Source organism: Chenopodium album, chromosome 21, assembly GCF_948465745.1.
Source record: "Chenopodium album chromosome 21, dcCheAlbu1.1, whole genome shotgun sequence".
In the NCBI taxonomy this organism is placed as follows: Eukaryota; Viridiplantae; Streptophyta; class Magnoliopsida; order Caryophyllales; family Amaranthaceae; genus Chenopodium; species Chenopodium album.
Genome location: NC_137854.1, coordinates 14375235 through 14393203, shown reverse-complemented (window position 1 = coordinate 14393203; position 17969 = coordinate 14375235). Strand labels below are relative to the sequence as shown.

General features: G+C 37.5%; 1 protein-coding gene across 1 annotated transcript; it reads left to right on the top strand.

Annotated features, from left to right (window-relative positions):
* Positions 1–14194: 14194 nt before the first annotated feature.
* On the top strand, positions 14195–14887 carry LOC145600476 (F-box protein SKIP23-like). The gene has a single exon (XM_081656368.1). The coding sequence runs from the start codon at positions 14195–14197 to the stop codon at positions 14885–14887; it is 693 nt and encodes a 230-aa protein (XP_081512494.1).
* The last annotated feature ends 3082 nt before the right edge of the window (positions 14888–17969 follow it).

The following is a 17969-nucleotide window of genomic DNA, read 5'->3' as shown; positions in this document are numbered from 1 at the left end:
TTCGCATTGGTATGGGCCACAACTAAACTAAGACATTACATGCTCGTGCACACGGTCTATGTAGTCTCACGAATGGATCCCTTAAAATATCTATTCGAAAGATCTACACTTAATGGACGAATCTCAAGATGGATAGTAAATTTAGCCCAATTTGACATAAGATTTATGCCTCAAAAAGCAATCAAAAGATCAGTGGTTTCGGATTTTCTAGCAGATTTCCCGATAGAAGATTCAACACCCTTAGAAGACAACGAATTCCCGGACGAAGATTTGATGATGACAAAAGATGACACGTGGACCTTATACTTTGATGGAGCTTCGAACCAAAAAGGGTGCGGTGTAGGAGTCTTATTAGTATCACCTAAGGAAGAACATGTTCCTATCTCCATCAAATTAGATTTCGACGTCACTAACAACGCAGCTGAATATGAAGCATGCGTCGTAGGCCTCGAAACCGCTTTAGCCTTAGGCGTGAAAAAACTCCGGATATTTGGAGATTCATCCTTAATCATTAATCAAATTTCCAAAAGATGGAAAGTTAGGAGTGAGAGTTTAGCTCCTTACCAGACATATTTGGAAACTCTCACCGATCAACTGGAAAAGGTAGAATACACTTATCTACCTAGAGAAGAAAATCAATTCGCCGACGCTCTGGCAAGGTTAGCCTCAATGGTTAGAATACCTAAAGAAATTGAACAAATGCCTTTAACCATAGAGAAAAGGCATAAACCCGCATACATTCAAGCTATAGAGGATGATGAAGTAATTCAAGAAGAAGAACCAGAGGAGGAACCATGGTTCGTAGATATATTGAATTATGTCACTAAGGGAGAATACCCTCCTCATGCTGACAAAAGAGCAAAAAGAGCATTAAGGCTCTTAGCTTCCCAATTTGTACTCATAGGAAATGAACTACACAAAAGGGTACCTAATGGACGAGCTCTATTATGTGTAGGTAAAAAGGATGCTCAAAGGGCTATGAGAGTTATCCATGAGGGTATATGCGGAACACATATTAACGGTAAAATGCTAGTCCAAAAGATAATGCGAGAAGGATATTACTGGACTACCATGAACAAAGATTGTCATCAATATGTAAAAAGATGCCCTAAGTGTCAAATTTATGCAAATTTGCAACATATTCCGCCATCTCTTCTCTACACCTATACTTCACCATGGCCTTTTTCTACATGGGGAATAGACATAATCGGAAAAATTACACCCCCAGGAACAGGAGGTCATGAATACATCTTGGTTGCAATAGATTACTTCACAAAGTGGGTGGAAGCACAATCATATGCCAAACTCACCGCCAAACATGTAGCACTCTTTATCGAAAGAAACATAATTTGCCGATACGGAGTCCCACATGAGATGATAAGTGACAATGGAACTCACTTTCAAGCAGAATGTGAAGAATTGCTACAAAAATATGGCATTCAACATCACCATTCTTCCCCATATAGACCTCAAGCAAATGGGGCAGTTGAGGCTGCTAATAAGAATTTAAAAACAATCATCGAGAAAATGACTGAAAATTATAAAGATTGGCCTGACAAACTCCACTTTGCACTGTGGGGATATCGCACGTCAATCCGAACATCAACAGGAAATACACCATTCAATTTAGTATACGGGATGGATGCTGTACAACCTGTAGAATTAGAAATACCTTCTTTACGCATCGCGTTAGAAAGTAAGCTCGATGAGGTTGAGTGGACCAGAGCACGATACGAAGAGCTAATCCTACTCGATGAAAAACGACTAGAAGCTCTACACCATACCCAATGTTATCAAACCCGTATGGCTAGACATTTTAACAAAAAAGTCAAGACTAGAAATATCAAGGTTGGGGACTTGGTATTAAAAGCATTAAGGAAAAATGTATTAGACCCAAGGGGCAAATTCCGCCCTAATTGGTCCGGACCATACATTGTCAAAACAATCTTGTCAGGAGGCGCAGCTAAATTAACTGACATGGATGGCAATGAATTTTCAAATATGACAAATCTTGACCAACTTAAGAAATACTACCCATAAATATTTGAGTAAACACTCAAAAGAGCTACGTTCGGCCTGATTCCTTAAATAAAGGATACGTAGGCAACCCGAATTGGGTGCGGCCACTTTAATTTCTTCAAATCCTGTATCCCCGAAGCAAAAAAAACGACGTCTGCAAAGTTTCAAGACTGGCGCCAGAAAATAGATTCTGTCGCCAGACGACAATGTCTGTCGCCAGGCGACAGAGTCAAATTGCCGGCGACAGTACCTCAGACAACGGCGCCACTCTTCTGCAAATATCTGGACAAGTTTCATGTATTCTGGAAAATTTTTTCGACTCTCGTACTCGAATTAATTTTCCGAAAAATAAATGTTTAAATTATCTTCATTGCTTTAATTAAAAGTTAATTAAAATAAAAGCTGGAATTTTATTAATTAATAAAGAAAAGTACATTATTGATAAAATAAAAGCTGAAAATTAACTAAAACAAAATTTAAATTTGTCTAAATAAATCAAAAGACAAGCAGTGTTCTAATCTTTCTTCTCTTTCTTCATTCTTTTCCAGTTTGTGTCTTCTTTCTCTTCCTCTTGATCCATAACTTTCGCTATGAGACAACCGTTAGAGGATCTGCATTCTATTTTGGTATCAATAGTTTCTCCCTCCGCTAGGACTCCATGTTTCTTCTCTACCCAAACTTCCTTTTCGGTAGAATCCACCTTTCTTTTTCCTTTATTCTTTTTAGCACTCTTCTTCCTAGGCATAATAGGAGTTTTGAATTCAATTCTTGCCCCTAGACGCTCTTTGGCAGGAATCTTCTTGTCACCCAGTCGGTCCCTCACATTGGTTTCTTGAGGTCTTTGAAATCTTCCATCAAGCCACTGCTTCACTTTGTTCGACAGACAAGGCGGTTCCTTATAGGCAATCACCTCCCATAAAGGCCTACCACTCCAGTATCCATCAAAGCGCTCAATCTCTTGTGACACAGGAAATTCATAAGGGCGGCGAAGATCTCCTGTAGGGATAGTTTGTGCAAGACCATATTGTCTCAAGACTCTACAAGGGAAATAAAAAGTTAGTCTTGATAAGCTCGGGAGACAACAATATGCTTGGTTACTACAACCGATCATCGCGTCGATCCTCCACCAAGGAACAACCCACTTTATGGTAAAATCACCAGCGGCAAACACCTTGCTCCATTCACGGCGACCGATCTTCAAGAATCGCTTCTTTCGGCGGATGATGCAATTTGGAACATAAGTTTGAATGTCGTCAGGAGGATTAATAAGCTTCAATCTCTCCATGAGCCATATCTGCAAAATATTTGTTTACATTAATATTACAAATGTAAAAATAATATGCTTTAATGATTAAATAATAATAGTATTATTTTATACCTGTAATAAGATTGGAGAACCTCTAAAAGGTGCTTTTGGGTTCTTTCTCAATGCATCTAACCATAGCATAGTCTCTCCAACAATTAACGGCATTGGATTTCTCCCAGTTTCAACTTGTTCTATAACAGATATGATTATTGATGGCCCCTCGTTATCTTTACCACTAACTAAGAGCAATTGATTAAATAAACAATAAAGAAAGGCCCTTCTTTTATACGTGCAAAAATCGGGATTAGGATTATCATAATAATAATGCGCAAAATCTGTCATATTAACTACATTCCCGTGCACTATGTTTTTTAAAGCCGTTCCCCTTAAATCAAAGAAGTGCTCAAAATCTTTATAGTAATACTCATTAACTCTAGGCATTACCGCAAGATCAGTAGAATAATAACCTATAATGGCTCCAAATTCTTCCGGTAAAGGACATATTTCATCATGGAAAAATCTAAAACAATGAGTATCAATATTCCAATAATCTATAGCAGAATAAATAAAATCAGTATCAAGAATCATCCCCCTGACCCCAAACATACCCCCCATATGAGAAAGTTCTAATGCTTTCCTATCTTTAGCAGTCAAGCGACGACACCAATCATCCATGTACCCACAAAAGGTTTTCTTAGCTAGAGACATGATCACTAATTAATTTAATTATTTGATAAGCTGATCAAATTATGCAGTAAACGGACTATTTGGGGGCTATTTATAACTTTTCCTGCATGACAGACTTCCATTTCTTAAGGGAATAGGAAAACATGTCTGTCGCCAGGCGACAAAACTGTCGCGTGGCGACAGAGGCTGTCGCCTGGCGACAGAGTCTGTCGCGTGGCGACAGAGTCTGTCGCGTGGCGACAGAGTCTGTCGCCTGGCGACAGACTGGATGACGCGGCGCCAGTATTTTTCCGTAAACAGCGTCACCTATTGCGCGTAGGAAACTGTGTTTTTACGTATCTGACTTCGACTTTGACTTGACTTACTGTTTTATCCCTTTTTATTTTTATTATTATTACTATTATTATTATTATTATTATTATCCCTTATTACCCTTATTTTTCTTATTATTATTATTGCTATTATTATTATTATTATGACCATCATTATCAATTTTATAATAATAAAGCTTAATTTTTTCAAGCTTGCCCTGATTTTTCCTTTTTTCTTTTGGGGGAGAAAGTCGGTATACCCTCCACTAATATTAAAAATGACGGAAAAATTTCGCGCAAAAATTACACTTTTCCACACACAATGCATACATTATAAAATGACAAACTAAGTAAAATGTTTAATAAATAATAAAATAAATGCATATATACAAGTGTCTAGTACATGAGTCGCATAAATACACCAGACAAAGTCCTACAAAAGTCAAACGTAAAAATAAATACAGGTACAACTATGGTGCCGGAGGTCGCAGATCGCGAGGGATACCAAATGTATCAAAAAATGCCCTACTCCGCGGAGTATGACCATCATCGTCCCCTGGACCACCAGATGACGCAAACTGCAGCTCAAGGCCAGGCCACCTAACCTCACCCTGAAACCCGACAGAAAGAGGCTGAGGCTGCTGCGATGACGAGCCAAACTCGTATGTCCCACCGCCCATCCCACCTCGAACAGTCGGCCCGGTCGGAGCATCCTCCGGCGATGACGCCGAATCCTCTACAGCGGCGGCCTCGGAACGACCACCTCGTCCACTAGAGGTAGTCCGGCGACGCCTCAAGTCGGACCTAGTAGTCTCCCTCCTAGGCTCGGGTCTCGACCGAGTGCGTGGAGAAGGAATAGGCTGCCCCTGCAAAAATAAATTCAAAATTAGCCAATATAACAAAAATAAAACCAAAAACAGTGAAAGTAAAATAATACCTCCTCAACGTCATTGCTACGACAGGTAGCACGGTTCCGCAACCTCACAAGCTGGCTGCGAAAGGCGTCAATGCACCTAGCCATAGCCGTCACCACCTCGCGAGAAAACTATCGAAACAATCAAGTCAGAATAGCAAACATAAAGCCAGTGCAATGATCATATAAAATAGCCTAACTACTTACTCAAGTCTGGTGACGAGGGATAGACCGCTCCACAAACTGCTCCCCCTCTGGAGCAGGCGGAATGAGCTCCTCGATCGGCCCATACGTACCCTGGTAACGTATAGACATCCTCGGAGGAATGAACTCCCTGGGACCAGCCTGCTAAAAACAGAAGGTTAAAAGGATACTTGGGGGCTACCTAAGACAAATAAAACTAAACAAATGAAAACATACCGCTGCCTCCTCTGAAAGGACAGGATCCGGCGCCAGCAACGGTAGCAGATCCTCCTCATAGCTCTGCTCGAGGAGAATGTGGGACCTCCAATGAGTACCTCGCGAAGGACCACCAGCACGATCCCGCTGCAAGGCATCATGGAACATGTGCCTAGGTGGAGGAGCTGGGACCACGAAAGAATCTGAGGAGTGCTGGATGGCTACCCGCTCCCCTAGGTAGACCACCGCATCGTACGTCCCCAGAAAGTAGCGACGCTCAGCTGTGTATTGCGCCGCTAGCGCAGAGATGGGGAAACCAGCCCAAGGTCGATATACCGGGCTAGGCTCCTGAAATACCACTAAGTAAGACACTAATGCTAAAGGTAATGAAGCCAAAAGTAAGAGTTAAGACAAAAACTCACCGTGAGGATCATCTCTCGAAGGCGTAACACCTCTGGCGGACCCCTGCGACCTCCCCAACTAGCAGCAATGGGGAGCACGCGAGGAGAAGGCCTCGCTGGCGCGAGAGAGGGAAAGTACTCGTAGAACCAAATCTATACAAAAGCAAAAAAATTTGGTGAAAACATGTTCCTAAACATCTAAAGCAAAATCTAAGTGATAAAAAAGGAGGCATACCTCTACGACCCTCTAGAAACTGGACAGGGCGACCTCTCCAGATAGGGCCTTGTGGCGACAGGAACGCCGTAAGCCCAATAAGAAATCAGCATAGGCCATGCTGGCCCAATCGTATGTCCCGACCAATCCTAGGTCGCGGACGGCAGGCAGGTAGTACAGTAGTACTCTACTACCTCGATCAGGGGAAAACGTCCCTGATAGCAGAATCAGCACAAAGATGCGCACCCGCTGCTCTCGGGTAGTCGCATCATCCTCAAAAGCTGCAGCCAATGTGCAGCGACGAATACATCGGGAACTCAGCTGTCCCGACTGAACCTCAGCCCGGGCCCGAATAGACAGTAACGCCAGCGTCGAAGGGAAGTGGAGTAGACTGGAACTCTAGCCCCGTGATGAGACTAAAGTCAGCTGGAGTGACTGTCATCTCACCCCAAGGAAAGTGAAAGGTGTTGGTGGTGTCCCAAAAGAACTCCACCAAAGTCCGAACGACGAGGTTGCCCCCATCGTACGAAAACATGGCCCGGGTGGCCTGCAGCAGGGGAGTCAGCCCACATGACACCCAAAGACGTCGAAGTTCCTCGTCACGGCAGATGAAACTGTCGTACAAAGAACCAATGGTAAAGTTACCCGAGCCGTGGCTACGGGTCCTCCCACTCGCTAAACCACGTCGGATCCTCTCCGACAGATGATGAACTGGCGCGTAAAACAGAGTGCGCTCGTCCCAATCAGGCATGACGCCCAACCCAGAAGTAGAAGGCACGTCCTCGCCCTCACTGGTAGGCTCGTCCTCTCGACGCGTGTCCCTCGATCGAGAACTCGAACCACGTCGTCTAGCCATGCTAAAGTTTGTAAAAGTAATTAAACTTAAGTTTCTACAGTATCTAAGTTCGCCTAAGCCGCATGATACTATGTTCAACAAAAAAGAGTACGTAGTACTAAAACAGAGTAAAAATCTCAAACAAGCATGTAATCGTTCTTTGAGCAAATAAACAATTTCTTGCAAACATATAATGAATATTTGCGACAAATTGCACGAGAAAAAGCAGTTAAAATGCCAAAAACGACCCACATTGTTCTTCACGACCTTAAGAGGTCCAACAATGGTGAATCGTTCGTTTCTTCACCAAATTGAGTCAAACAAGTCTCAAAACGCTCCCAAGGTAATATACAAGCATAATTTAACAAATTCGAGGCATAAAATTCGACGAACAAAGCAAATAAAGCAAGATAATTTTCGAATTTTCGAAAAATACGCGAACAAGAACAGACAATTCATCAAAAACCGAGTAGAGTTTGAGCAGAACTTACATAGATCGGGAAAATAGATGAGAAAAGTTTCGATTTGCAACAAGTTTGAGCGAATTCGGTTGAGAAATGAGCAAGAACGAGCAAAATGAAGATTTTGTGATTTTCGTGAAGCAGAGCAGCGAAATGAGAAAGAGGAAGAAGACGGGTTTTAAAATCCCGATTCTGTCGCCAAACGACAGAATTGTCGCGTGGCGACAGAAGCAAATGCTCGCGACAGATGCTTCTGGCCAGCGCTGGTGCGGCGACAGAGGTCTGGGCTCTTCCTTATGGTTTTTTGGGTCCAGTTTAGTGATTTGGGTTCCTTGGTACGCCAGTTAGCCCCTTTGAGTAATTGACATGATTTAATCAGCTTGATCAAATGCACTAAGTGATCGACTTGATGAAAGATCGTCTCACTTTAGCTTAAAGCGCCTAAGTATTGGCTCATAATGAGGCACCAAAATAATGGTTCAACAAATAAAGCACCGAAATAATGGTTCAAGGCACCGAAATATTGGTTCAATAAACGCACCAAAGTAATGGTTTATAAAGGCAAAGCACCGAAGCACTGGCACGGATATAAAAGTGATGGTATATAATGATATTAAGGGTCAATAGGTAAAGTGATTCTTTGGCAATGTCTCAACATAAAGGGAAATTGTTTAGCGGCGAAGTACGGTCGAGACGAGGTAGTGTCACAAATAATGGAGATGGCGAAGTAAGGCCACCTTCGGCAATCCCTCAAGGTAAAGAAGAGATTGTCTATAGCGGCGACATACTGCTGTGGCGACATATGGCCACACCCAGGAAATGACGACATACAGTTATTTTCGATGATGTTCCCGAAATACTGTGGAGGATCAAGAATATTGAAGGCGACGACATATGGTTATCTTCAAGGATGGCGTTCACGAAGCACTGTGGAGGTTATCACAAACAGCAACAGCAAAACGGTTACTCTTAGAGACGTGTGCTCGACGGTGCAAGATACGCGTTTCTTAACTCTTTTATCTGTTTTAACTAATGATTAGTTTGCAGGTATCGGCGTTATTAGAATGATTTGGAATTGCAGAACATTTTGAATCATTCTCCGTCCCTATCGATACTTTGACTCTCGTTTTTCGAAACATAAGTTTCTTCAAACTCAGTCAAAGTGGGGGCTTCTGTAGACACCCATTTGTGTCTCCCCAAAACCAAACCCAGTGACGAATGCCTTGTGCATCGAAACATAATCGAATGAGGTGAAAGTGATTCGAAAGTCAAATGTCGCGGTTTAGTTTTAATTAATTTCTTTTCTCTCTGTTTTTGAAAATGGCTTTATTTATTTGAAAACGTCCATTTCAGTTTATTTTGGTCCATGATTAAGGTCCAATAATAGTGTAGTTGGATGGGGCTTGAAAAGACCTTTCCAACGATATATTATAAGCCCAATTCCGATGAATATTGAGGAAGTTATGGCCAAAATACTAAATTGGGCCCGGAGTTTTTATTTTAATGCGGCCCAATGATCTAGAGGAGGGCCCAATGTTAATTATTATTCCTAAAGCTATTAGGATTAATTATAGTTTTCTAGAAGTTCTAGAAAGTTCTTCTTAGTTCTAATATTGATAGGATTAATAGTTAATTATCTTTAAAGGTTTTTTATTTGGAATAAAATATTATTTTGTTATCCTAAAAACGTATTTCATCTTTTGTACGGATTCCGTAGATCAAGTTGATTAAAGATCGGATTCTGTGTAAAGATAAAAACGCGCTTATATAGGCTATCGCCAGACGACAAGTCTGTCGCCACGCGACAGACTCTGTCGCCAAGCGACAAACCCTGTCGCCTCGCGACAGACATTGTCGCGTCGCGACAGAGTCCAGTCTTGGCGACAGCGTGGAGTTTTATTCCTTATCAAATTCCGTGTTTTTCCGGATTATTTTCATTATAAATAGCGTTCGGATTCCCTGTTTTCAGGATCATCAACAACAATTAATTCTCATTCTCTCTTTTCTCTCTTGAGCACTTTATGCTTTCTTTCTCTCTTTTCTAGTTTTAACAATATTCCGCATTCACAAGATCTTGAATCTCTTAACCAAGTTCGAAGTTGCCTTCGCCCTAGACGTGCAAGGTTGATAATTTCTGAGGGTTTGGTCCAAATCTAGTCTAAACTTTATTTAATTTGATTTCAATTTAATTATTTAATTGTTCTTTATTGATTTTCATTGAAGTTTACTAACTTGTGTATTTTGTTATTAGAAAGAGGTACGAGGCTTCAAAGTAAGTAGATTAGCTTACTCTCTATTTCTCTTTCAATGTAGAAAGCATGCTTATTATTGTTTAATATTCCTAGTATCATGTTAGGATTATCTTATCTTTTCTAATATCATGTTAGTACCATGTTAGGTTTAAAGCTTTGATCTTTATTGTTTAGTGACATGCTAGGAGTTGCTATTAATCTTGTTAGTATCATGCCTAGGATCTTGCTATTATTATCAAGCTTTATTATGCCTTATCATGCTATTGTCATCGTTATTGTTATTTTGTTTATTATTATGTTGCTTGATTTATATTATTGTTATTGCTTGATCACGCCTTTTATGCAGGTTTAAAGGGAATTTGTACTTGAAATCACGCTTAATAAGATAATTATTAATTTGGTTTAGGCTAATGTGATTTTAATTCAAGTGATCACCAATAATAGTCTTATTTGTGCATTAATTTCAACCAACATAGATAAACAGGGTAGGATTAATATAATGTTTGTATGTTATTCGAAAAGCGCGCATGAATACGAGCAGAACAAAGTAGAGGCCTATTTTATAGGGCGGGTCCTTTCTTTTGTAGATTGGATTCGTACCCTCATCCCCGGACCCTGTTTGGTTCAAGACCTTATGGAGTATTTGACGGTCCTTTGGATTGTCTTTTGGGTACAAGTTCCTTAAAACTTGTTGGCGACTCGTTTTAGCTCTTTGTCTTTCCCTTTGGAACGCCACCGTACTTTAGTGTATGATCACAGTGGGGTTCAAGTTTGGGGTTATTATAATGCTTGAAATATTCCCTACAGGTAGTTGTTGACAAAATGACCCATTTAGGGTCTGTTCTCTTCAGATTATTTTCAGTTCAGTTAAGTTCCTAATGTCCTCCGTCCTCTCATAAAAATATTCAGTTCAGTTTGGTTTAGCTCATCTTAGTTTAGTCAATCAGAATAGGGCCTTAGGAGTAGTGCTTGACAATTAATCTTTCTAAAATCATTGCACTAAATCCATTTTTGATAAAACCTCAATAAAATGTATATTTCCTCCGTTTTGTAATAATAGCAACACTTTCTTTTTACATTCGTTTTTATAATACCCCGTAATTGCAACAGTTACTTGGTAAGAACTTGCTCCTTTTTTTTTTTTTTTTTTTTGAAGGGAATAATTAAATATATCATTTCTTCATAAATTTTGTGTAACATCTAATGCTGTGAATGCTACGAAACAGAGAGCATATAATTTTTGCAGTTTTGGATTTGAAATTCAAAGTTTACAATGAAATTTTCTTACTAGCATCAAATTTTTATTTTTCTAAAAAGCCTAGAAGTGTTTGTCAGGTTAGCTCACATAGACATAGGTGTAACGTGTAGCCGTGTAGCCTTTGCTACAAAATTACTCCTAGTGTAATACCCTGTATTTTTAACGTATTTAATATTTTATTTATTTATTTATAAAATATATTTTGGGTCAAACTATTTTAATTATTGGATTATAGATTAATCAAGTATTTAAATTTGGGCCAACAAGTATTTAATCCAAATGTAGCCCATCTTCATTATAAGCCCAATCACCCTATTTTTACTTTTGGGTCACCTATTTCAACATTTAAAGTCCATGATTATATGAAGCCCAAACCTACACTAATTACCCTACACTATATATATCTACTAGATCCCCAAAATTTCCCACACAAAAAAGGTTAGTCTTATTTTCTTCCTTTTTCTCTCCTCTTTTCATTCTAGCTATTTTGATGATTTTATTTATGGATTTTGGTTTTAATTATTCAAAGTATGTTTAATTAGTATCATAATTATGTTTTGATGATTAAAGATTGTAAATTTTAAATAATAAAGTGTTTTATTTTCAGATTTCATAAAATTATAAGTTAGGGTTTTAAAATTATTAAAGACCTGATTTTTAGGGCTTTTATAGTAATGATATTTTGGAAATTTTGGTGATTATAACTACTAATTAGTTTAACTTAATCCTAGATTATTTTGAACACATAATTCGTGTTTTAATTTATTGATTTTCGTTCGTTAATATTTATCCCGTTTTAATCCCGATCAGGTTCTAAACTCATCCGATTTTGACAAAAAAGTAGTGTTTTCCATGTGGAAACAACGTTTTAAGAAAGACTCACTACCATTGGTAGTGAGCACCACCCTCTTGTGGCCAAATTCAGCCTCTAACTATGATTTTCGAGCAGTTTTTGATTTTTAACGAAGTTTTTTTTAAATTTTATCCTTGAGTTTAAAGGGTAAGATATAATTTAATTTTTCTATGGATAATTTAAGTATGAAAATATATTTTGATGAAGTTTTAAAGGGGTTTTAGATTAGTTTAAAATGCTGGACTTTTATTTAAAGTAGTATGATTGTGATTTTAATAAAAAGGTGTGATAACATATTAAAAAGGAGTTTAATTAGGGGTTTTTAAATAATTTTCAGATTATTCTAAATAGTTTAAAGTGAGTTTAAGTTGCTGGAAATTGTGTATACAAGAGTAATTAATTTAGTATTATTGTCCCTTATTGTAGGAGACTTGATTCGGGAATTGTTGTAGTATTTTCGGCCACTTTATGGGCTTAATTGAGGTACGTTCGCGTACTTAGCATATTTGATGATGTAGAATCATGCTAGGCTGAATTTCAATCAATTACAAGTAGTTTCATGCTAAGGTTCATGTATTGAATTGTGAATTATTGGTGTTGGTGGTTGAATTGAGAAGCATGAATTATTTGTGATGATCTATGGATTGGAAAACTATATTTTGGCATGATCATATGGACTACATATTTATTTATGGCATGATAGATAGCATGTTTAGTCAAACTAATTGTTTGATTATGTTTGGATTATTAAAAAGGAATTTTATTATGGTTCATATAATTTTTATTGATGCTTTAAGCATGAAGAAGGAGCTATATATGTGTCTATGTACACAAGGAATAAATTGTATGTTGGTGCCTTTGTGCACTTAAGGTGTTTTTAACACCGAGGAATAGGATTGTTGGCGCTTTATGCGTTTACAGTGTCTATGACACTGAGGTAGAATTAAAAAGGATTCAACATTAAATATTATGTGGTCACTAAATATTCAAGAATTAAGTTGGTATGTTGAATGGTTGTATTATTATTGATGATTGAATTGTTATGCTTTGAGAGTCATCACCAAGTCTAATAATATGTAAACAACGTAAAGTGAAAGAGATTACGCACCAAAACTCTTGGAACGTATATACCTTGAGTATGAACATATGGGGGGGAGTTATGTGACTTTATATTTGATCATAACTTCTAATGGAGTACAGGACGCTGTACATTCCTTTTATTATCATTATTATTATTATGCGCTGGAATTCCGCCACCAAAGGATGTGGCATAGGTGATGCTGGCACGGTTAGCTCCCGTGTCAGTGGTCCTCAATTTATTGAGGAAGGTTTAGTTGGAAACCCGTTCGATGCGTAATCAACGCTAAATAAATTATTTAGTGTCCAGTTAAAGAGTCTTGTTGTTTGTTGTGTGTGCTTGTAAACAGGTGCAATGAGGTAAGTATGTGTGATGATAGGAGAATGCATGTTAGTGTGTTTAATTACGCTTATGTACTCAGCTTTGCTGATTGTGTGTTTTGTTTGTGTCTGGCTACGTCTTTATCTTGGCCCTACGATGATCCATTTTAATGGAGAGTAGTGGGGGCAAGTGGAGATAATCTTTTCAGGTGTTGAAACATATTCATGACGGGGCATGAGTGAAGAGCGAATCATGCTAGTTTCTATTAGTTGAGATGTGGTTTATTGCATTCAAATATTATATTATATTATGCTATGCTTATGAGACTAACGCAAAGGTTTTCGTAATTTAATTGGTTTTGATAAGGGCCTTCAATGGTTCCAAGTTGTAGGTTGATTTTATTTGACTTCGTTTGACTTTGGTTTTAATTTTTACTTTCGTTTGGTTGACTTTTAAGTTGACTCGTTTTTGAATGGTTTTGAGTTGAGTCTTCCGCTGTGTGTCTTTGATAATTGCCTTAGCCGTTTTCACGGTGGCGGTAATGTCTTAGATATTCCTAAATCGTATTTTAAAAAAAAAAGAGTAAAGTGTATTTTAAAGGAAAGGAATTTCTAGGGTGTTACACCTAGCTACCTCCATTTATTTACCAGTTTACCACTGCTGTATAACTTATGCCATGGTTAATTTCAAACTTCAACTTACTGTTTTTTTATTTTGAAACTACAAACTTCAACTTACTCTGAAACCATAACATCTTCAAAATGAGCAACTCCTCCAACATAATCAGTAAAACATGGGATGATCTCCCAAACGAAATCCTCGAAATCATTGCAAAACACCTTCAATCTCCCATTGACGTCTTCCGATTTCGAGCCGTCTCCACCTCATGGCGCTCCGCCGTTTCTCTATCCAACCGAAGTTCTCTTACAGCTCTTTGGCAGCCACGTTCGGCCGCCTTCAACACCACACCGGTGGCGCCGCCGTCTTGGTAAAAGTCGTTGAGCATTTTCACGGCACATTAAAGCTCGTCAGTCCACTCGTTGATCCAAAACAATTTCAGGGTAGCTACTTTTATTCTCGCAACACGATTAGCTTACTGGATTTTCGGTTGATTGAAATTGATAGAGGTTATCAATTAGAAGAACCCAATTTGGTCTTAAAAAAGAAAAAACTCAAGAAAGTACTCTTGTTTTATGATTTAGGATTATTGGCATTGTTTCCGGAGCCGGGGGTTAATGATCGCCGTCGTATCGTGGATATGAAGGTGTATAAGCTGGATGAAGACTGGGGTACTTGGGTCGCTGTGAAATCGTTAGAAGATCGAGCTTTTGTGCTAGGAAAAGAGGTTTGTGTTTCTGTTAGTGTTAAGGATTTCCCGGGTTGTCAAGGTAATTGCATATACTTTATTGATACTTCGGATCCTAAGCCAGAATCTCACAATCTAGGAGAGGCGATCAAACGATTTTTTGGTCGTGTATTTCGGTTTGACAATGGGAGTATTCAGGTAGTTGAGTGTTTCCCTGCCTATAAGAGGTTGTTCTCTCCGGATATGAATTGGCCCTTTGCTATTTCATCTTGACATCTTCCCCGTGATAATTATATGTTCACAACAAGATACGGTCAGTTTAGCTGGATAAAGTTACGGGTTCTGAAATTCTAACCACTTTAGTACCACGTTATTCAAGTGTGCATCGTGTATTCGTGTGGTGAATTTTGATGTCATGTATCTTGTAATGTTGTGTAATTTAGAATGCAATTAGGTGATCAAGTTTTTGAACTAGAAAAAGAGGGTTGTTTTCTGTTAGCTTTAGAATTTTTGGGATCACCAAGATGATTGCATATAGCTTGTATTCTTGTCAATCCTAAGCTTTGAAGTCTAATATGAAGTATGTATTTAAGTAGGAGGTGTTACTTTGTCAAAAAAAAAAAAAAAGTAGGAGGTGTTAAATTTTAACGTTGGTTGTGTCACTTGTGTGTTCTAGTTCGACAATGGGAGTATGAAATGTTTAAGGCCTACATTATCCATGATTTTATCATCCTAAAAAAAAAAACTGATTTAATAATCTAAAAATAAAACAATACGGAGTAATGATCTTTAGAACACCCATAACACAAATATACTCATTATTCAATATAAGTTCTGCTGTTGTGCATTGTATTGAAGTAAAATAAGGGTCAAGAACTCAACATTATAATGTGAAGTGCTTCATTAGTTGGTCATTACAGTACATGTATGTCGATTTTATCCCATTTCCAATTTAAATTTCAATGCAAAAAATATATCACCAAGTACTCGTAGTCTATCTACTCTCCCCTTGTATTTTTAAAGTATTACACTTATGAAATATGACCGTTTTTTTAATACTCTATATTATATTTCTCTCTTCATATGGAGTCATGACCTCTTACTCAAAACTTTTTTTTCACAAAAGTTTTAAAAAAGCGGATTTACAATAATTTAATGAATGGCGGTATTCACCCCTTGAGAAAATTTTACGGAGTACTACAGTTTCTATTTTTCTCTCTCCTCATGGGTTTCTATTTGATCTTTTTTTTTTCTGCTCTCTTCTCTCTCCTCTGCACTTCTTCTTCTCTCTTTCTCTCTCCTTTGTTCTTCAATTTCCTTCTTTTTTTCGATTTTATCTTGATTTTGTAACATAATTTTCATGTTTTGATAAATGATTCATCTTCTACAGCCAGTTTTGAGGTATGTATGTTCATCTAATTTTTCACCCACTACGAAAGCCACCGCCGCCGCCACCACTACCGTGAGCTTGAGCCTCGTTAACAGAAAAATTGTATATAAATTGATAGTTCATCTTTCACAACATATCAAGCGAGTAACAATAGTAGCAATAATAATAGATCAAAGTAGTAGAAATTTTAAATCAAAGTAACAGAATATGGGTTACTTATGAAAAAAACAAAAAAAAAACTAGTGACATTTTGATACTCTGTTTTGCAATTTGCATATGTAACTTAATTACTTTTGTGATAAAAAGGGTCACTTTTGTGAAGAAAAAAAATTCACTTTTGTGAGAAAAAAGAGTCACTTTCAAGGTCACGTTTGTGAAAAAAAGGGTCACTTTTATGAAAAAAAAAAGGGTCACTTTTGTAAGAAAAATGGTCAATTTTCGATGTACAATAAAATTATTGTAAACCGGGGGCATGTAAAAGGTTTTGGTTTTTTTTTTTTTTTTCCTTTTCACATTCATTTGTTTTAGGGAAATGATACATATATCCCTTAGCGCTATGTATAAACATTAAATAAACTTTCTAAAATTAAGTTGGGAATTCATGATAAAATTACGTGTAGATCGGTATAATTAAATTTAATTTATGAATTTATCCTCAATATATCCTTTTTAAGGGCTATGTTTATCATTTTCTTTCTTTTTAATACTTGTAAAATACTAACTCCATTATCTTATTATACGAGTACAATTTTTTTTATAACCAACTACCCCACTTTTCTCTTGCTCTTTTCATTTTTATTATACAGTATGTCTGTATGTGTTATATTAGCACTTCTTGCACTATTCACTTGACTTATTTGACTAATGTTTGTGATTTACAATATTCCGCTTTTTTTTTTTGTTGTTGACGTGTATTCCTTTTTGGGAAGTTTTTTACGTGACCCCACTACAAACTTGATTAAATAAATTAAGCACATGTCTACCTACTTGCTTTAACATTCTCTCTCCTAACCTTAAAGTATCTTCTTAAATTGAACGTGTCATCTAAAAAGAAGCGGAATAGGTACATAATAAAATATACAGGCTTGTGACTTGTGAGTACTTGTCAATAAATAGATAATTAATTTTCAATTGTTAATCTTATTATTGGTCAAAGTATTACATCAGCATAAATGCCAAAGATAAATTGAATACTTACAAGTTTAAAATTTTGACAAAAGATTTTCATTAAATTAGGGTTTTTTTTTAATTTTTTTTTTTTGTGCCTTTTAAGTTTTAACAAAATCATCAGGTACATTTATTGTTCTTTTCTTTCAAAAAAAAAAAAAAAATACATTTATTGTGAAGTTATTCTAAATTGATTGTTTCGGATGAGCTTCGATAAGGGCGATAACCCATATTCAGGATTCGCAAAAAATCCTATCGCCCAGTCAAATACCTTCACAATTAATGTACGACGTTAGCTAATCCCGAGGTTTATCCGGAGATAACCACTCCAATGATAAAGTCAGTGATGAGTTCAAGGAGAAGATAGGAGAAAAGAAGAGAAGAAAAATGATTTTGAGAGAAGAGATCTAGAGAGTTTAAGATGTACAGATCACCTTGTAAATGAGCAAATTGATGAGTATTTAAAGGAAGATTATCTTGGTCACGTGGCTGAATTTCATGCAAGTGGCAGGTGTCCACGTGTTGGAAGCAACCGGCCACGTGGATGATCCCGAGTGTGTACAATATGAGCCAATTTGGTCACGTTGCCGCTATGTTAATTAGTGTCGAGTATTGATCGAATATGAGTCCAATATTTGTTCTATCAGCACCAATAGCATCCTATACATTGATCACAATTTATTCTAAAATGATACTCCGTAAAAGTTCCCAATACTAGAGAAGTTTTGGGGGAAGTAGTAATGGAGGAATGTAATATATTTGTAAATACTCATCATAATGATTAAAATATTCTAAAAA

Bases quoted from the DNA above. Each gene is read 5' to 3' on its own strand.
- LOC145600476 (XM_081656368.1), top strand. From the start codon at position 14,195: ATGGCGCTCCGCCGTTTCTCTATCCAACCGAAGTTCTCTTACAGCTCT.